This window comes from Drosophila virilis, chromosome 3 (assembly GCF_030788295.1).
Source record: "Drosophila virilis strain 15010-1051.87 chromosome 3, Dvir_AGI_RSII-ME, whole genome shotgun sequence".
NCBI lineage: Eukaryota > Metazoa > Arthropoda > Insecta > Diptera > Drosophilidae > Drosophila > Drosophila virilis.
In genome coordinates this window covers 8455901-8475127 of record NC_091545.1, presented here as the reverse complement: position 1 = coordinate 8475127, position 19227 = coordinate 8455901, and the positions used below count along the sequence as shown (strand labels likewise).

Here is a 19227-nt window from a genome sequence, read left to right as displayed (position 1 = left end):
GGTTTTTAATAATCTGACTGAATCGCCTTAGGATTGAAACATATGGTGTGCATTTAGCCAGGCAATACTCCAGCTACAGATATTCAAATTCTTTATATACCAAGTGCAGACAGTCTGTAGAAATATGTTTGGGTGAAATCGAAGTCTTGCTATCAAATATTTCAATAGTTCAAAGTTTGAGTTCAGTTTCCATGTCGATTGGTCTTTATTGCCAGCGCAAGGAACTGTGGAATGGAATGAAAACAATATTGAATACATTTTCCAAAACATTTGCATTTCTTACTCTTACTTTCACGCAGGGCATACTTTATTTCAAATACAAAATTGCAAACAAAACAGTTTTCTTTTTTAATATGTGTAATATAAATGCATAACATAATTCTACGTACATAAGAGTGATATCAATTATCGTAATTAAAGCACAATTCTTAATTTAAAGGCCAATTAAAATGTAAATTATTCGCCAAGTACATAAGGAACTACGAGATTTTATGATCGTATTCAAGGCTGCTGAAAAGAAACTAACCTTAGAACGTTTCTCATTGGAAGTCAGGTAAATTTTAAAAAATATTATCATATTTTATTTAATTATATTATATTGTATCTATTTTTATTTATTTATACACGTTAAACATATATTTATTTCTAAGTCTAGGCGATTTTTTTATATTTTCTTTATTAATTTAAGTAAATGTTAGACAAGATTTAATTAATCGAAATTACGCAGACACTCAAACTAATCAAATCATGACGACGCACATATTGTCAACTCATCATCAAAAACGGACTCTTTCGATTAGTGAATTGAATAATCAAAGTAGGCACTCGATATAGGTGGAAATGTCCGCATTGTCTGGAAACTTCTCATATTTTCATTAGGCAAATGAGCGCGCCACGAGGCATGCACTGCGAATTGGGATTGGGATTGGGAATGGGATGGGAACGGGGATTGGCAGCTCGTTCAATCGCGATGCCGATAGCGATCATGTTAATTTAATTAACAAGAAATCGACGAGCAGCTATAAATCAAAGGATATAGCTTATATCGATATTGAAGTCGCGTACAGTTTGCTTCAATCCTTTGACGAAGTTGGTTCGTTAAGGCGCTGCAGCATGACGCTGGACGAGCTCAGGTCAGAGGCGTTTTTATATTTAAATATAAATAGATCGTTTGAGGGCGTTACCTGCCAATTTCGCTTGAGAGTCTCTGCCAAAAATAAGCTAACCTTTAATTAGACATTCTCACTTAATGTGGTTTCGGTAGGCGCCACGTCCCTCGGGAAGCGGCCAATATAAAAATGTGACAAACGAGCGTTGACATTGCGACAACAACACGCATTAGGCTAAAAAATAACCATAAATAAATACTAATAAGTACTCTAATTAAGAGGGCCCGACTTGGGGATACCCTGTACCAGATATATATTGAGCAAAAGAGCTGGAGGTAAAAGTAAAATATCTGAGTCCTTCTATTGTAATACCTAGCTCACATCATTTACGAGTTAAGGCCAAAATATTAACCCTCAAAATCGATATGTGGCGAACAACTGAGTTCATCACCCCGCTCAAAAAAATATATGTTTAGAGGTTTTCAATCTGACTGTTACATATATTTGCTTACATCCTTTTCAAAGGCTACAGGGTATAAATATGCTTATAGACTCGACTGCTGAATAAGCACTTCAATGTAAATTCGGAGGAATTGGCAGCATTATTTCAGAGACCCGCCAAGTTCCATTGACATCGAACGTCACGGTACAGTTGCCAGCCCCCAAAACAGCGCCGAGCTTGTTGTATATTTCGCCTTTATCTCTGGACAAGAAAAACAACAACAATATGAATTGGGTATCGTGTGACGGACGGGTTATCTAAACAGGGGACTGACAATTCAGAAGTTTAGTAAACGTTTAGGCCAATCAATAACTAATTAGTCAATTGATTGTGGCTGATAATTGTGCCAGGGATTATTGTGAAATACCGAAACTCTAACAGACGCCATTTGGCGCACAGTCGCGATTTGCGACCCTTTACCATCACAACAGCTGGCACAGATCCCGATCAGGCGAGCATCGAAGTCAAAATGCCCAAGCTCTGGAATGGTGTATACAATGCGCAATGCGCGGCTCTCCCATCGCCAGATCTGATGGAGGCCCAGCCCAAAATCTTGCCCAAGACCCGCTCCAACAACAGCGGCGGCGGCAATCGCAGCAGCAAGGTGAGTCCACCTGTTTCTCGGAAAAATTCTAGAAAAGTAAAGAGCTCATTTGTGTCGTCAATTTGCAGTACTGGATATTCTCGATGATAATCGAGCGAAGTGCGGGTCCCAAGCGTGTGGACATGGCTGGGGATGATGTGGAGTCCCCGTTGGAGGCCATTTTGCCGGCTGAGCCGCAGGTGGAGCAGGTCTGCTTGTTGCGTGACAGCCCCTTTAGGATACTGCGGGTGAGTTCCAACTAAACGTGTGGCTGCCAATTTGCTAGAGTGATAAGCCGATTCCCAGGACGGGCATTGTGAAAAACGTTTATTGATTGTCTAGCCAAACATAAGTACTAGTTCGTTGTTCTCGGCTCGAGTGCATCCCTGGTTGGATGAGAGCTCCTGCTAGATCGGCTCTCAATTATGGCTTGGGTTCAGGTGCGGTTTGAGCCATAGCTTACCCAGCTTAAGATTTTATTATGAGGCAAGTCTCTTTAGAGCAGCTGGTTGTGTGAGCTGTTTAACCATCTTTGAACTTAGATTCAAGCCAAGGCTTATCGTATTTTCAATTTTCAAGTAGTTACGCTTAAGATTTGGTTCAATCGAATTAGAATTTAAACCAAATTGTGCGCAGCAGTGGCAAATTTCAATGCTTGCCAAGCACTTACATAAAAGAAGATAACAACAGAGTTAAAAGATAACCGAGGGCCAAAAGCCGCTGCCAGAGAGCAAAATGCGGCGCAACAAGTTTTCCTGAAAATGCAGCAACAGCAACAAGCACAGCAGCAACAACAATAAGGAGAAATGGAAACAAAATGAAAATGGAAATGAAAATTGACTGTGCAAATTGAATGAAACTCACCACGCGTCGCAAATCTTCGCCGCTGGCGTTGCGCTCGGCAAAAGCAGGGCAAGGCAGGGCAAAGCCGGGCTATAAAAGCAAAGGATGTGCGTGCCGAGATTTCAGTCTGGCAGAACTTCTTGTGCGCGAGATGCCAACTCGAAAGGCACAAAGCAAACAAATATTAAAGTCAAATAACTTGAAACTTTTCATTAACTATGAAAAACCAACAACGGGAAATGCAGTTTGTGATGTTTGAAAGTGATTTAGAAAGTAAAAACTGAACTAAAGCAAATTTTAAAGGGATACGTGTAGAAAATGTAAAGAAAATTAAATATATTAATATATTTAAAAAGAAAAACGGTTTAGTGGAAAATATGAAAACAAAGATGTGATTGGATAGAGTTTCAATATTTTTATTCAATATTTATTATATACATTTAGCAAAAAATCGTTAGACAAAATAAAAGGAAGAAAATTCCATATATTTTATGAATATATTAAATGAATGCTTAATGAAATCTGTTACCTATACATATGTACCTTAAATACGTGTATTAACAAATTAACTAAAAAGTATTTCAACGATTTTTGCTTGAACCGAAAACAGTTTGCCTTGACTTAAGCAATTGTTACCAAGGATATTTATAGAAAAAGAAATCTTCAAAAATTACGGCAAAACAAAAAAAAAATAATAAGTATTCCAAGAACAATTATGAGTGCCGGGCATTTAACAGAAATGGAATCTCATAAATGCCCGCAAGAATGATGAGCGACAAGGAGACCCCCAAACGGGACGTGGTCATCAGTCCATTGCGTTATTTGATTAGCGGCTGTGCCGGCGGCACAGAGCTGTCAGAGATGCCTCCACTGAATCTGTCCAACAAATGGGCGCGCATCCTGCGGATGTCCTCGGCGCCGAAAATACAAGTCGATGAAATTCTGCAGGTAAACGAAAATTAGCTAAGTGACTTTTTGGGAAAGTTAACTTTTAAGCAGCTGCCTGCCTCGACGCTAAGCTTGTTTAAAACTTGTTAATCAAGTAGAACAATTTATTTGTAATTAAATTGGATAGTTAAATGAAGTGCAAGCCAAATTTACATTCAAATGAGGCAGCTGCACTTGCTGCCTCCATAAACAAATAAATATCCAACAGCAGCTGCTACTACACAATCCAAAGGAAATGGACAAGACAATGCCAGCTTTCAGCTCTCAGCTCTCAGCTCTTGGTTAAGGGAAAGCGTGCAAACAACCCACATAGAACAAGAGTCCGGCTCTGATTAAAAACTCTATTGACATTGTTGCTGGGTCCTTTGTGCGAGTCCTTGTCGCAGCTGGGCAACACAAATGAATATTGCGTGTCTTGTTTAATTTACAGTGGAATTTTTGATTTAGCTCATGTGCACTCAGGTCTGCACATCCCGGCCGGACTCAGCGCGTGCTCAAAGTTCGCACAACTTGAAGTACATTTATTTAACTTTCAGTTAAAATGCACAATTTGATTAGCACTTTGGCTGCTGGCAGCAGCCGCTTTAAATCCATACTCTAGCCTAAGTAAACAGCTGGCAAACTTCTTTTTGATCCCTTGCAGGCTGCCGAGTCGGGCAACTTGGATGATTTTAAGCGTCTGTTCATGGCAGATAACACGCGCATCACGCTGCAGGATGGCAAGGGACGCACTGCAGCACATCAGGCGGCGGCCCGGAACCGTGTCAACATATTGCGCTACATTCGCGATCAGAACGGAGGTAGGTGGAGCCCAACCAATTGTTACAGCTGCTCATCAATCTACCCATCCGCAGACTTCAATGCCAAGGACAATGCCGGCAATACACCGCTGCATATTGCCGTCGAATGCGATGCCTACGATGCTCTGGACTATTTGCTCTCCATGTAAGTGGCCTTGGCCAATTGAAGGCTTTATTTCATTAATTACGCTCTTCTATTCGCACAGTCCTGTCGATACGGGCATCTTGAATGATAAGAAACAGGCGCCGGTGCACTTGGCCACGGAGCTGAACAAGGTCAAGTCTTTGCGTGTGATGGGCCAATATCGCAATGTCATCGACATACAGCAGGGTGGCGAGCATGGACGCACTGCACTCCATTTGGCTGCCATCTACGATCACGAGGAGTGCGCCCGTATCCTGGTAGGTGGTGTGAGTCCATTATGCATTTGTACATATATCTGTCATTTATTATTATTCATTTCCATATTATTTGTTTACTTTTGTAAATGGTCGACATAACGCAGGCAAAGTTGCGGAAGTTTGAAGCTTACTAGGGACTTGGCTTGATTTTTTAACAAACTTACCCATTTCGAAATTTTTTAGAGTAGTTTTTTAAGCCGAATCATTTAAACTATGCGTAGGCCAACTTTTAGTTTTCATCTCTTAGACATTTATTAGGTAACTACAATAGTCAGGCAGTATACAATTTACCAGTCAGTCATTTCTTAAGTCAGTAAGTCAGCTTGTCTCTGAGTCTATTAGTCGCGCAGTTATCAATTAATCAATCTGTTAGTTTATCATTTAGTCGCTCAGTTAGTCAGTGAATATATCAGTCAGTCAGTTTGTTTTCACTCAATCAGTCAGTCAATCAGTCAATCAGTTAGTCAATTAGTCAATCAGTGAGTCAGTCAGTTAATCAGCTGGATTGTCAGTTAGTTTTTCTATCAGTCAATTGGTCAATTATACTATCAGTCAGTCAATTTTTGTCTCAGTTAAATAGTCGGACATGCCATTAATCAATCAGTCAGTCAGTTTTTTCTCAATCAGCCAGTCAATCAGTCAGTCAGTCAAGCAACGACTCAGTCAATCAATCATTCCGTCAATCATTCAGTTAAACATTCCATCAATCATTCAGTCAATCATTCAATCAGTCTGTACATACGATGTTAAATATAAGTATAAATTATTATTTTGCGTCTCACTAGCAAGATATTCTCTCTACAAAAAAAAATTTGTCATGCATCTGATTTGCAACAACGCATAATTCTCAGTTTAACATTAATCAATTCCCAGCACATTCTCTCAAACACACATAGACACACACACACACACCCCCACACAGTGTAAAATATTCACTAGTCATTTATCATATGGAAAAAGGCTTGTACATAATTCGATTTGCTTGCGCACAGAAGTATGCAACATTATTCTAAGCCGCATCAAGTGTCTGTTGTATGCGTGTGTGTGTGTAGCTGTTGTATGTGTGCATATGTAGTTAATATTTGAATATAATGTTATGTAATGTATTGGGTATGTCGTATCTTACAGATTACAGAGTTCGATGCATGCCCCCGTAGACCCTGCAACAATGGTTATTATCCCATACATGAGGCGGCTAAAAACGCCAGCTCCAAGACAATGGAGGTCTTTTTTCAGGCAAGTATGCTTAAGTATGGCCTGCAGCACATCAAGCATTGCCAGCCAACCCATGCGCGCACACTCACACACACACACACACATACACACACAGACACACACTCACATACACACACACCCATACATCCACCCACATACTGCATCCATTGCAAGAACCCATTCATTTTGAAGCCGATGTCAAAGCTTTAAGTGCTGCCCCGTTAGTGTCCCCAAGCGCTTATCCACTTTATTTGATTCGTGTTGCATTAATGTTGCTCGCTTTTGCTGGCTCTGGCAGTTCAGTTGAACTTTTGCATTGAGTTTTTCATTTTTATGTCGTTTTTTCTTACCCTGAAATTGCGTATACGCGACGTACGCTGCTCTACAAAGAAGTCAATTATAAAAGTATCAAATTCGAACAGTTTACGGTAAAGTCGTCCATTTCTTTTAGCTTACGACTCACTGTCAATTCGCTTTAATAATGAAAACTAAGAGAAGCAGAAAACAAAAGAATATTCTTCAGCAGACCCAAAACTTAAAAGTATCGAATGTTTGCCCAGCTTAAGGGTCGGTCAGCGACTTTTCCAAGCATTCGTCCAATAGACCATTCTATAAATACTGGAATATTCCAGCCGTTGTCGATTATGATGAAATAACATAAATGAATTACATTACCAGCAATAGATTATTGATTATGTTGATGAAATGTATATTTTTTTTTAAAGAATTTGAATACAGGCCAAATAATACTAGAATATTCCGCCAATCGCAGCTATCGCACCCAAAAACATATTTTTAAAATAAATTTTTGAAACATATTTTATGCAAAATATTAACATGCCATGCTTTAAACAAATTAATATTGCCGCACGTTGATTATTTTAAAATATTTTAAACATTACTTTTCCAATTAAAAACAAAAAAAATATATAATTTGCTTTCCAATTAAATTTGAATTACATTTCAAATAATATCCTGCTATTCTTTAAACAATAGAATATTTCAAAAATCGTAGCTTTAAGACTTACTTTATGATAAAAGAATATTAATATTTATTTTTTTCCAGCAAACTCTCATAGTTATTCAACTTTGAACATAGTTAATATAAGTTTAATGCGTCTTTAACAATTTTTAGTGGGGCGAGCAACGCGGCTGCACTCGCGAGGAAATGATATCCTTCTACGATTCCGAGGGAAATGTGCCGCTGCATTCGGCAGTGCACGGCGGGGACATTAAAGCCGTGGAGTTGTGCCTCAAATCTGGCGCCAAGATATCGACACAGCAACATGATCTCTCGACGCCCGTGCACTTAGCGTGCGCCCAGGTGAGTGCTGGGCGGTTAAGGGTGGGCTTGGGTTGGTGGATGGCTGGCAGCAGGTTGCCATGGATTCGAGCCTAGCTGCCAGACAGGCCTTGGCAGCACTCATATTTCCAAGTGTCAGCGCTGGTTAAATGGATGCTCCGCTTGAACCATCAATTGATAGCTAAACACTGTCCTCGCCACGTGGTTGCCAGCTGCGTCCAGGGCACACGGCTGCTTCCTTGTCTGTGTATTATTTTTGGTGACTTTAATTTGACAAATTCTTATGCAAATTGTGCTTAGACGAACGTGACTTTGTGGCCGAAACCGTTGAGCGCCGGGGAAATGCGTAAGCAAATACCAAAACAAAGACACGTGACAGGAGCACATTGGGCTGGGCCGAGGGGTAACTCGGATTAAGTTCTGAGAATATTTAATAAATATTCGATATTTATGTTACGCAAGCTTACAAGAAATTCCACAACATGGGCAATCAATGCGGATTTATTTATATACTTTGTGATTTAATTAAGGCATTTTTTTGCGGTCTCATATATTATGGAAATACTTATATCGAAAATATTTTGGAGCGGGACAGAACGTTTGATTTCAAAATGTAAAAAATGTAATACCCTGCACATACAGATGCAGATTTGAGGTTTATTTAGACAATCTTGTTCTTGACTTAATGTTGATTTTCCAGAGGATATAAAGAGGTCACATTTGTTGCAACAAAGAGACTGCATCTATATAAATTTGTATTCAAATATTTATTAAAATTAAGCGACTTCTTTGCATAGAAATCGATATATATTCATTTAAAACAAACATCCGTTCCGACATAATTTTTGCATTGAGGCACTCCCTTGCCCCATGTCTACAAGGGTATTTTATCTTCGGCATGCCGATAGTCTCCTTCCCTTTCTTTTTTCTTTTTACCATCGTCGCTTTCCATTCATATTAAACACAGGGCGCTATTGAAATAGTAAAGCTGATGTTTGAGATGCAGCCACTGGAGAAGAGGATTTGTCTCAGCTGCACGGACGTACAGAAGATGACGCCGCTGCACTGCGCTTCGATGTTTGATCACCCGGACATAGTCTCGTACCTGGTCAACGAGGGTGCGGAAATCAATGCGCTGGACAAGGAGCATCGATCGCCACTGCTGCTGGCTGCCTCGCGTAGTGGCTGGAAAACAGGTGGGAGATTGGCAAACCTTTTGAAAGATATTGAAATTCATGCATATATTCTTTTTTTTTTATTGGTACAAGTGCATCTGCTGATACGTCTGGGCGCCAGCATTGATGTGAAGGATGCCGCCGCGCGGAATGTGCTGCACTTTGTCATCATGAACGGGGGTAGGCTGACGGACTTTGCCGAGCAGGTGGCCAATTGCCAGACACAGGCGCAGCTGCAGCTGCTGCTCAATGAGAAGGACAACATGGGCTGCTCGCCGCTGCACTATGCCAGCCGGGATGGTCATATACGTTCGCTGGAGAATCTCATACGGCTCGGCGCCTGCATCAATCTGAAGAACAACAACAACGAGAGTCCGCTGCACTTTGCCGCACGCTACGGCAGATACAACACGGTCCGGCAGCTGCTCGACTCCGAGAAGGGCTCCTTCATCATCAACGAGAGCGACGGAGCGGGCATGACGCCGCTGCACATTGCCTCGCAGCAGGGACACACGCGTGTGGTGCAGCTGCTCCTGAACCGAGGCGCATTGCTGCATCGCGACCACTCGGGCCGCAATCCGCTGCAGCTGGCGGCCATGTCCGGGTATACCGAGACCATAGAGCTACTGCACTCGGTCCACTCACATCTGCTGGACCAGCTGGACAAGGATGGGGTAAGTCAGCGACAGCTTTGCAAGCAATAGCAATGCATATGGTATATATATATATATATATATATCCACGACAGAATACGGCTCTGCACTTGGCCACCATGGAGAACAAGCCGCATGCGATATCCGTGCTGATGTCCATGGGCTGCAAGCTGGTCTACAATGTGCTGGACATGAGCGCCATCGACTATGCCATCTACTACAAATATCCGGAGGCAGCGCTGGCCATGGTCACGCACGAGGAACGGGCCAACGAGGTGATGGCTCTGCGCTCCGACAAACATCCGTGCGTCACCCTGGCTCTGATTGCCTCTATGCCGAAGGTGTTTGAGGCGGTGCAAGACAAGTGCATAACAAAGGCCAACTGTAAGAAGGACTCGAAGAGCTTTTACGTAAGTTGATTCGTTGTCCAGAACTGGACTTGGCAGATCCATCCATCCATACATATATATATATATTAGGAACAGCTCATTTCATCAAATTCATAAACTAGTTGGCCAGCCGGAGAACCTGATGCTAATCGTAACTCTTCTCTTTGACAACAACGATATTTAGATTAGGTACTCATTCGCATTCTTGCAATGTCCCTATATGTTTGCCAAGATCGATGAGAAAACCGGAGAGCCGATCATGACATCCAATCCCATTCCATTGCCGGCCCTGAATGTAAGCAGAAACTGCTGAAAGCAGCCAATGCAGATGCATGCTTATTGAGTGTCAATTTTTTGTTTGCCTATGATATACTACTTATATACAAGCTGGACAATTCGATTAATCCGATCCCTGCCGTTCGATTATAAGTTTAGGTTCCCCTGCTTCCCCAACCAAAATTGTTCCTATTAGGGTCCGCTTCATCCGCTCATGCACGCCCATGAATACGCACCCATTGCCGCATTTTGATATATTTTTGTATAACCCAACTCAAAAAAAAAAAACAAACAAAAACAAAAAACCAAACATCTTTAGATCAAATATTCATTTTGGCCATTCCAAAAAACGCCCGAGCAAATCGAGGAAAAACGTAAAGAATTCAATGATCCGAAATGGCGGCCGGCGCCGTTGGCTGTCGTGAATGTGAGTCGAAATCCTAGTTGGAAAAAAAAAAACACTGTGAAAAACTATTTCCGCTAATTTAAAACTAACTTTAACTAACTAACTTATCAATTAAAAGGCAACTGTAAAATCGTCCCAAGTCCTTGCACTTGCTAATCGTAAAACTGTTGTCTCTGTTATCCTGTTGTCGTTGTTGTTGTTGTTTTCCTTGTCGTTGTTGTTGTTGTTGTTGTTAGGTGTTGTACTTTAATCCCAAATAGTTGCCCACTAATGCCCAGTTTGGCTCTCTGTTCAACTAGACCATGGTCACGCATGGACGCGTGGAGCTGCTGGCCCATCCGCTCAGTCAAAAGTATTTGCAAATGAAATGGAACTCTTATGGCAAATATTTTCATCTGGCCAATCTGCTGATCTACTCGATTTTCTTGGTCTTTGTCACAATCTATTCCTCGCTGATGATGAACAATATTGAGCTGCGTTCCGGCGACAACAAAACCACCAGTCAATACTGCAACTTGGGGTAAGTCTGCCCAAGCAAATAATCAATAATCCCAGAAACTAAAAAGTAGACCTTACCCCTAACTCTTAAACAAATTCTTGTTTTGTGTTATAATTAAACCCATCACATCTATTTTTTTTTTGCAGCTGGGACGTGCTCACCAGGAATCTATCGCATGGCCCAGCGATGGCAGCTCAAATCCGGCCGGACTCGTGCGTGGAGAGCATCAATCGGACGACGGCCATACTCTTTTGTGCCGTGGTCATTGTGGTCTACATATTGCTCAACTCGATGCGCGAACTGATACAGATCTATCAGCAGCGTTTGCACTATCTGGTGGAGACTGTCAATCTCATCTCCTGGGTGCTCTACATATCCGCATTGATAATGATAGCGCCCGCCTTTAAGCCGGATGGCGCCATCAATACCATACACTATTCGGCGGCATCCATTGCCGTCTTCTTGTCCTGGTTCCGTTTGCTGCTCTTTCTGCAGCGCTTCGATCAGGTCGGCATCTATGTGGTCATGTTCTTGGAGATTCTGCAGACCCTGATCAAAGTGCTGATGGTCTTCTCCATACTGATTATTGCTTTTGGCCTCGCATTCTACATATTGCTCTCGAAGGTGAGTGTCTGCCTCTGTACTTGACAAATAATTCTCTGAAATCTGGAATTTGTTTTTGCAGATAATTGACCCACAGCCGAATCACTTGTCCTTCTCGAACATACCCATGTCGCTGCTGCGCACCTTCTCCATGATGCTGGGCGAGCTGGATTTTGTGGGCACCTATGTCAACACCTACTACCGCGACCAGCTGAAGGTGCCCATGACTTCCTTTTTGATTCTGAGTAAGAACAATGGGCGTACCCTCTAGCAATCTGCTAATCTCTATAATTTAACGACAGGTGTGTTTATGATTCTGATGCCCATTCTGTTGATGAACTTGCTCATCGGTTTGGCTGTTGGCGATATCGAGTCGGTGCGTCGCAATGCCCAACTGAAACGTCTGGCCATGCAGGTGGTGCTCCACACGGAGCTGGAGCGCAAGCTGCCCCACGTCTGGCTGCAGCGGGTGGACAAAATGGAGCTAATCGAGTATCCCAATGACACAAAATGCAAGCTCGGTTTCTTGGACTTTATCTTACGCAAATGGTTCTCGAATCCGTTCACCGAGGATTGTAAGTATATCAGGCATGAGTGGTAACTATTATTATTATTATTTTGTATTATTATTTAACACCACAAATTGAATATTTTCAATTTAGCTAATTAGAGAACCTCGCTATTCAAGCTTCTAGTTGTCTTCGAGTTATCCCCATTTTCAATCTTTAACTTGTTGAGAATTGCAATCGAAAGAACAAAGCTAACATAACAGAGTTATTCTTAATAGTTAAGAACCTTAAGAATAAGTAGAATGAAGAATTCATTTCGAGCCTAGTCGGATGTTTTGCCTTATTGTGGATTCTTCGTCTTACGTCTGGGAAATCTTCAGCCTCTTATAGCTGGACATTCCCACAGGAATAGCTTGGCCCGGCTGCCATTAGATAGGATAACAAGCCATCCATATTAATTCTCATACATTTTGGCTAAAATTTTACTCACTTTCCAACCCAACTTCGCAGCTGCCATGGATGTTATTAGCTTCGACAACAACGACGACCTGATCAATGCCGAGCTGGAGCGTCAGCGCCGCAAGCTGCGTGACATTAGCCGCATGCTGGAGCAGCAGCATCAGCTGGTGCGTCTCATTGTGCAGAAGATGGAGATCAAAACGGAGGCCGATGACGTGGACGAGGGCATCTCGCCCAACGAGCTGCGCTCCGTTGTGGGCCTCAGCTCGGCCGGCTGCAATCGCTGGAACTCGCCGCGCATACGCAATAAATTGCGTGCCGCGCTGAGCTTCAACAAGAGCATGTAGTTGGGAACCTGATCCCAAGTTCTACAAGTATAACCAAGTAGTGAAAAGTAAAGTTTCTTAAATGACATGCATACATATACTATATCCTTATCAATGTCTGTATAACTGGAACTGGTTGAGAAGTCTATGCCAGAAATTGTCTTGTGAGCTCCTTGAAGGGGTTATTTACGAATTTAGGGGCAACAAGCTGGGCTCTGCGAGTATTTTTTTTTTTTTGTCATCAAGTGAAAACGGAATATTTCACATTTCTATAACTACTTAACGTGTTTAATATATCTGTGTCTTTATCTGTGTTTAATGTCCTTCAAAGTCTACGAAATAAAGTCAATTTATGCATTAAAATAGATCATTTGCGCTAATTTGCGATTTTATTTATAAGCTCTAAATGAATTATGTTGAAACATGAACTTGTCGATCGAAATGTATTTTGAGAATGTGCTTAACAACTAAAATAGAAATAGATAAAATAGCCCTCGGAATGGGGTAGGGGGTCTACATGAATGTAATCTTGGTGCGACCCATGTTAACCTGCCACACATTCAGCTCCTCGTAGTCGTCGATGCATTTGTCCACCTGGTCGGGTTTGAAGCCCTTTGTCGTGCAGCGATCCATGATGTCCGCGATCTTGACAGCCTTGCCGGAGCCGGCCAGCTCGCGTACAATGGCAAAGATGCGATCCGATGTATTTGGCACACTGCAAGTGGATTTAAGAGTGATGAGAACCAAAGCAAAAGTCAAGCAGCTCGTTGTACTTACTGTCCCTTCTGGTGTTCGTGTATCTGGTTGAGTGAATCCTTGGACATTTCCAGCAAACGCAGTGCCTCGGCCACATCGTCCTTCTCAACGCGATCGGAGAGACGCAGGCGAGCCAGCGCTGTGGAAAGTCGCAGAATGCCGAGTAAATTACGTGCGGACGTGAATGTCATGTCCTTCTGGTTGCGAGCCTCGCGCCTCAGCTCCACATAGGCGCCCACAATGTAGTCGGTGAGCTCGTCCGGAATGGTGGGATGCTTGCGCTTGCAAAGATTTATGTAGCGCCGCATTAGATTCATGTCCAGCGCCTTGACCCGCGTGGGCGGCTGCTTGCTGTGGCTGTGCACATAGGTGATGTGCTTGGCCAGACGCAGATCGTTGTCGCGATCGGGCTTGTCCTGAATGAGCCACAGCAAGTCGAAACGGGACAATAGTGCGGCGGGCAGCTGTATGTTTTGCTCCACGGTGCGCCGTGGATTGTAGCGACCAAAGGCGGGATTGGCAGCAGCCAGAATGGAGACGCGCGCATTCAGCGTGGTCATGATGCCCGCCTTGGCTATGGATATGGTCTGCTGCTCCATCACCTCGTGTATGGCCGTGCGATCAACATCCGCCATTTTGTCGAACTCGTCAATGCAACAGACGCCCTGATCGGCCAGCACCAACGCCCCGCCCTCGAGTGTCATCTCGCCAGTGAGTGGATCCTTCATTACGGCCGCCGTTAGACCCACGCCCGAGGAGCCGCGACCTGTTGTATATTGCGAGCGTATGGCCAGCCGACTGATGTAGCCAAGCAGTTGTGATTTGGCCACACCAGGATCGCCCATCAGGCAGATGTTGATGTTGCCACGTATCTTCATGCCATCCGGCCGTTTGTCAACGCCGCCCACGAGCAGCAGCAGAAGCGCCTTCTTCACATCCAAGTGGCCGTAGATTTCGGGCGCCAAGCTGGTGGCCAGGCGCTCGTAGAAGTCATCCTGGGCTAGCTCCTCCAACTCTGCCGGCGTCAACTCACACTCTTTGTCCGAAATATCATCATTCTTGTTTATGCATATGATGCGCTGCCAGGACACAAAAGTTATATCACAAAATTAGCTACAGGATCTCTACAAAACTTACGTGCGCCTGCAGGAACGTCTCAGAGAGCAGGCCCTGAATCATTTGAGCAAAGCCGGTGCGCACCATGGGCAGGAAAACGCCCGAGATCAGCACATGATCGCCGGGCTGAGCCATGCGAGTGACCTCGCCGCGGCAGAGCACCGTCATGCTGCGTGGTATGTGACCGACGGGCACCTGATCGCTGTGCTCTTGCATTTTGAGCTCCTGGAACTTGACAAACTTGGAGCCGCGCGTCTGCAAATATAAACGACCGCCAGCCTTGTTCACGCGGCAATCGTCAGAGGGGCATTCCTGCACAGGTATGAAGGAGAGCGAGTTGACGGGCTGATAGGTCTCGGCGCCACAGCGATCGCAAGTATAGGTGGCCACCACCATCATGGGCTTGACCTCTGTGCAACGGGTGACAATGCCGCGCACGGTGACCAGTTTGCCAATTTGCTGGGCCTTCACCTCGCGTATGGAATGCGCCTTCTCCGTGGACAGCGGCTTGAAGCCCACCTCGCTACATCGACAAACGTTAACATGGATTTCAGCTGGCATCAGGTCGTGTTCTACTCACAATCTCTTCATCAGCTCTGTGGGAAAAGCGTTGCGCTCATCGCGCTGCTCCATGGGATTGCGCGTCCGGGCGTCCATCATCAGGCGATGCTCGATGTACACGTCCAGCGCATCCTTGGCGTGCACTTCCTGCTGCTTGTAGCTGGGCAGCAGCTCGGCGATCACATCGCTGAAAATGGACACATAGCGTCGGCAATTCTCGACCACAGCCTCGGCGAGACTCTCATTGAACTCGGCCAGGTCGTCCAGATCGATGGTAATAAGCACTTGCTCGCGATGCGCCAGCTTCACCAGCTGCGAGCCATAGACAAACTCCTTTTTGCCATCATCGTCGCATTTACAGAACTCGGCCAAAAATGTTTTGATCGATTCTGCGTGATATATTTGTTAGCACAGTTTGTTTTATTGCGTTCAATTGTTTATTACCTCTATCCTGTACATAGTCACGGCGCGCCATTTGTGTATGTTTTTCTTTTTACAATATTAAACTATTTAAATAATGTGTAAACTTCACTCTCTGCCCGCTTGCAACAAAATGCAACCAAAATACAACAGAACGCCGCTTCCCGCCTGCCGTCTGTGCCGCGTTATGCTTAATTCGCGCCTTTTTTACGATATTTTCGATAGTTTTCAATTCTCAAATATTGCCATCTACGAGGCTGCCACTCTTGATTGCAGCTGGTGGTGAAAATATCGCAAGCAGTAATCGATTTTCGTCAGGTTGGCAGCACCCTTTATTTGAGCGCCTGAACCAGTTGCGGAGCAGTGGCAGCGCGGCAAATAGTAAGTTGGCGCGCTGAATTCAAATTTGAAATTTAAACGCTGCATTACATAAGTATTTAATAAATGCTCAATTACTTACTGCATTCCTTAAAGTTGAAAATAAATAGTTGCTTTGTTTTGTTACATATTTATTTATTTATTATTATTTATTGGTTTTTAGGCGTCTAAAAAGTGGTACATTTAATTTTTTTGTGCACATTTGCATTATCTTCGATTAGATTTACAAAGATGATTTGCTTTTTGCATTAATTTGCTTCCCCTTTCGCACATTGTGTTTGCTGCTGTTGCGGTATACATAAGTTACAGTAGAATATGTTTTGTTTACGTTTAACTTAAATATTATTAATCACATGCAATAGTTAAATAATAAAAATAATAATTATACATAGTTTAACATACACATATTCATGTGACCGCCGTTCTCAGAGCTTTTCATGTTTTTGTTGTTGTTGTTCTTCTTTTTTATAGTTTCGCCTGCGGTCGTTAGTTGCTATCAATCAGTAGTATGTATATATATATAAATTCATATATATATTTTTTGTATATAGTAAGTAGATCAATTTGTTGTGTTATTATCCTTTGTTAATTGGCTACTAACTAAATTTCATGTTCTCAATAAACCATTTCTTTTTACACTTTACACGCTAAATTATTACACTTTACGCGCTAATATACTACATATATGCATATGTTAGTATGTTTATTTATTTATATATATGTATGCATTTATATTTTACTTAGTGCCTGCTTTTGCATTTTCTATATATTTTTTAGAGTGTCGCCTAAGCTGCTTTCTTTCACAAAGACAACACAAAAATTACGAAGCTGCGAATTTAGTTGGTTTTAGTTTCTAAAATTTAAACATCTACAGCATTTGCATTAAACGGCTTTTTTTCTCAATAGGCTTTTGGCTTGGTCAAAAGCTGATTCTCAATTGCAAGCTCAGTTCTCATCTTTTGACCAACTTAGCTTAACAAATTGTTATTGTTGTTTATTTTTTTTTTGTATTGAAATAGTATTTTTAATGCATTTTGTTTTCTTTTCTTTTTACGTTGTGTGCATTTTATGACATGACCTCAAAGTGTTTGCTTCATAAAATTTACTTTTAATAATGCTACGTATTAGATATTTTTTGTATCTATAGATATACATAGTTAAATAGATTTTTCATTGTTTCATGCGTATAAAGCTGTAAGTCTTCTAGTATTTGCTTTTTTTTTCATATTTTTTTTCCCAAAAAGTCCGTTTACTCAACTAAATTCCATTAATATGCATTTTCTTTCATACGATTCTTTGAGCTCTCACAAATGTTGACAACAATAATTCGGTTATTTGTATTTCATTAACATTTAAATTTTTAAATTCTTGTTTTACGTATTAATTTCTGTGAACTTTAAGAGAAGCTCCCGCAGAATGAGCCATAACAGCAACTAGTTGTATCTTGTATCTTGCATCTTGTATCTGTATCTTTTGCATTTATATAATTCGCTTGATTTAATTACACCAAAAAGGAACAATTCGCTTTGAACATTGAGCTTTATAATTTACGTACTGTAGCTAGATATATATATATGTATATATATATATGATTTAAAGAACATGTATCTGAACAAACTGCACTTGCTTAAAAGTTCGATGGTGGACAGGTTTTTGCTTTAAATATTTTGAGCCTATTTTTTGTATATTGTTGTTGTTGTTGTAGTTGTTTATGCAATCCTCGCAACACATTTATATGGCACAAAAGTCTAATTGGATTCAGCGTTGAGGTGCAACGAGCTCAGGCATGGGAACGCTAGAAGAAAGGTGGCAACGCCAAACGGAGCAAACGTAGCGCAACTCCAATTGGGTTTTTGTTACTCTGCAAAGTGAATGCGCTTAGTGGCTAATAAATTAATTGTAACAACTTAAGCATTACACAAATAATAATCATAATATAATAATAATAATAATAATAATTATTAATATTTAATTGCGTCAAACTTTGTGCGTGCGCTTCCGCTGCTTGCATTTTGCTGCCTTGCTTTGCGTTTAATATTATTATGCGTTGTTATATATATTGTTTATATATATATATATTTATATATATTTTATTTATTTTTTTTTTTTGGGATTTGGGTGCTGCTGTTGCTTTAACTACAACTACTGTAGAGTGTGACTAGTGTGAGGAGTAGGCTCGTCGCAGTGGCCGTCAGTGCGCTGGACGCGCCCTTCTGCACCTCGCGTGACTCGGTGTCATAGTTGATGGGCGTGGTTCCTGATGGATCATCGAAGTTCGATGTGGGACCTGTGCGGCAGAGAGAAAGAGAGAGAGAGAAAGGGAGTTAGACTCAGCCTCAGACTTATCTTAGATCAAATTAAAAGAGAGGCGAGAACATTTAACCTTAGCTTGCCGTAGATGCACTTTTAAGAGATTTCGCGTAAGATTACTTCTAGAGGAAACTTTCACTTTTTTATATAGGTACCATACGTGAGGATACGATGTGTTAGGAGACTGTTCTCGTAATTGTTAAGTTTGACAAAATTATAATACCCTTTGGCAGGGTAACTTACCATCGCCGGAGCCATCACCGGAGCCGTGTATGCTGCTGTACTCCTCATCGTCGTCGCTCATGTGGCCGCCGCCACCTCCACCGCCGCCGCCGCCGCCGGATCCCTCGCGACCCATGTCACTCTGGATGTCATGGCTGTTGGAGACAGGCGCCTGCAGCAAGGGAACGAAGCAACACATATGATTGAGTGGACCAAGGGATTAGGTTATGCTTTGCACTTACCGATACACCGATGCTCTTGCGTATCTTGATTAGCTTGTCGACCAGCTCGTTGAGCCTGCTGAGCTGCGACTGGTTCTCCCATGGCACCTCCGGATTGTAGCGCTGGGTGTCCGTGCCGGGTGTCATCAGCAGCTGGGTGTAGTCGCCGACGCGATCTCCGGTCCAGCAGAGATGATCGTCGCGCTGTGTATAGTCCTCATCACAGAAGCTGTCAAGCAAAAG

The 19227-nt window shown here is 42.4% G+C and overlaps 3 protein-coding genes across 5 annotated transcripts in view; 1 reads left to right on the top strand and 2 right to left on the bottom strand.

Moving 5' to 3' along the window:
- The first annotated feature begins 448 nt into the window (after positions 1 to 448).
- Positions 449 to 13349, top strand: TrpA1 (Transient receptor potential cation channel A1). 3 transcript variants are annotated; one of them, XM_002046754.4, is made up of 17 exons: positions 449 to 553; positions 2011 to 2215; positions 2284 to 2442; positions 4629 to 4785; positions 4840 to 4930; positions 4992 to 5187; positions 6316 to 6423; positions 7538 to 7726; positions 8673 to 8901; positions 8974 to 9554; positions 9629 to 9943; positions 10107 to 10217; positions 10904 to 11124; positions 11250 to 11727; positions 11789 to 11951; positions 12009 to 12281; positions 12726 to 13349. In XM_002046754.4, the coding sequence occupies exons 1-17, from the start codon at positions 492 to 494 to the stop codon at positions 13019 to 13021; spliced, it is 3834 nt and encodes a 1277-aa protein (XP_002046790.3). In that variant the 5' UTR covers positions 449 to 491; the 3' UTR covers positions 13022 to 13349. The 3 variants fall into 3 exon arrangements, with proteins under 3 accessions (XP_002046790.3, XP_032290571.1, XP_032290570.1); XM_032434680.2 differs by lacking the exons at positions 449 to 553; positions 2011 to 2215; positions 2284 to 2442; positions 10107 to 10217 and adding exons at positions 3553 to 3985; positions 10518 to 10625; XM_032434679.2 differs by lacking the exons at positions 449 to 553; positions 2011 to 2215; positions 2284 to 2442 and adding an exon at positions 3554 to 3985.
- An 8-nt stretch (positions 13350 to 13357) lies between these two features.
- Positions 13358 to 16040, bottom strand: Mcm7 (minichromosome maintenance 7). Its single transcript, XM_002046753.4, has 5 exons — positions 15878 to 16040; positions 15453 to 15822; positions 14894 to 15395; positions 13778 to 14835; positions 13358 to 13715 (listed from the first exon to the last, which is right to left on the bottom strand). The coding sequence occupies exons 1-5, from the start codon at positions 15906 to 15908 to the stop codon at positions 13514 to 13516; spliced, it is 2163 nt and encodes a 720-aa protein (XP_002046789.1). The 5' UTR covers positions 15909 to 16040; the 3' UTR covers positions 13358 to 13513.
- Positions 16041 to 16345: 305 nt separating this feature from the next.
- Positions 16346 to 19227, bottom strand: part of dally (division abnormally delayed protein) — a 105564-nt gene continuing 102682 nt past the window's right edge. The window contains exons 7-9 of the mRNA XM_002046752.4: positions 19006 to 19213; positions 18785 to 18935; positions 16346 to 18518 (exon numbers count right to left, since the gene is read on the bottom strand). Coding sequence (XP_002046788.2) covers positions 18364 to 18518; positions 18785 to 18935; positions 19006 to 19213 — 514 coding nt within the window. The 3' untranslated portion in view covers positions 16346 to 18363. The remainder of the gene's footprint in view (positions 18519 to 18784; positions 18936 to 19005; positions 19214 to 19227) is intronic.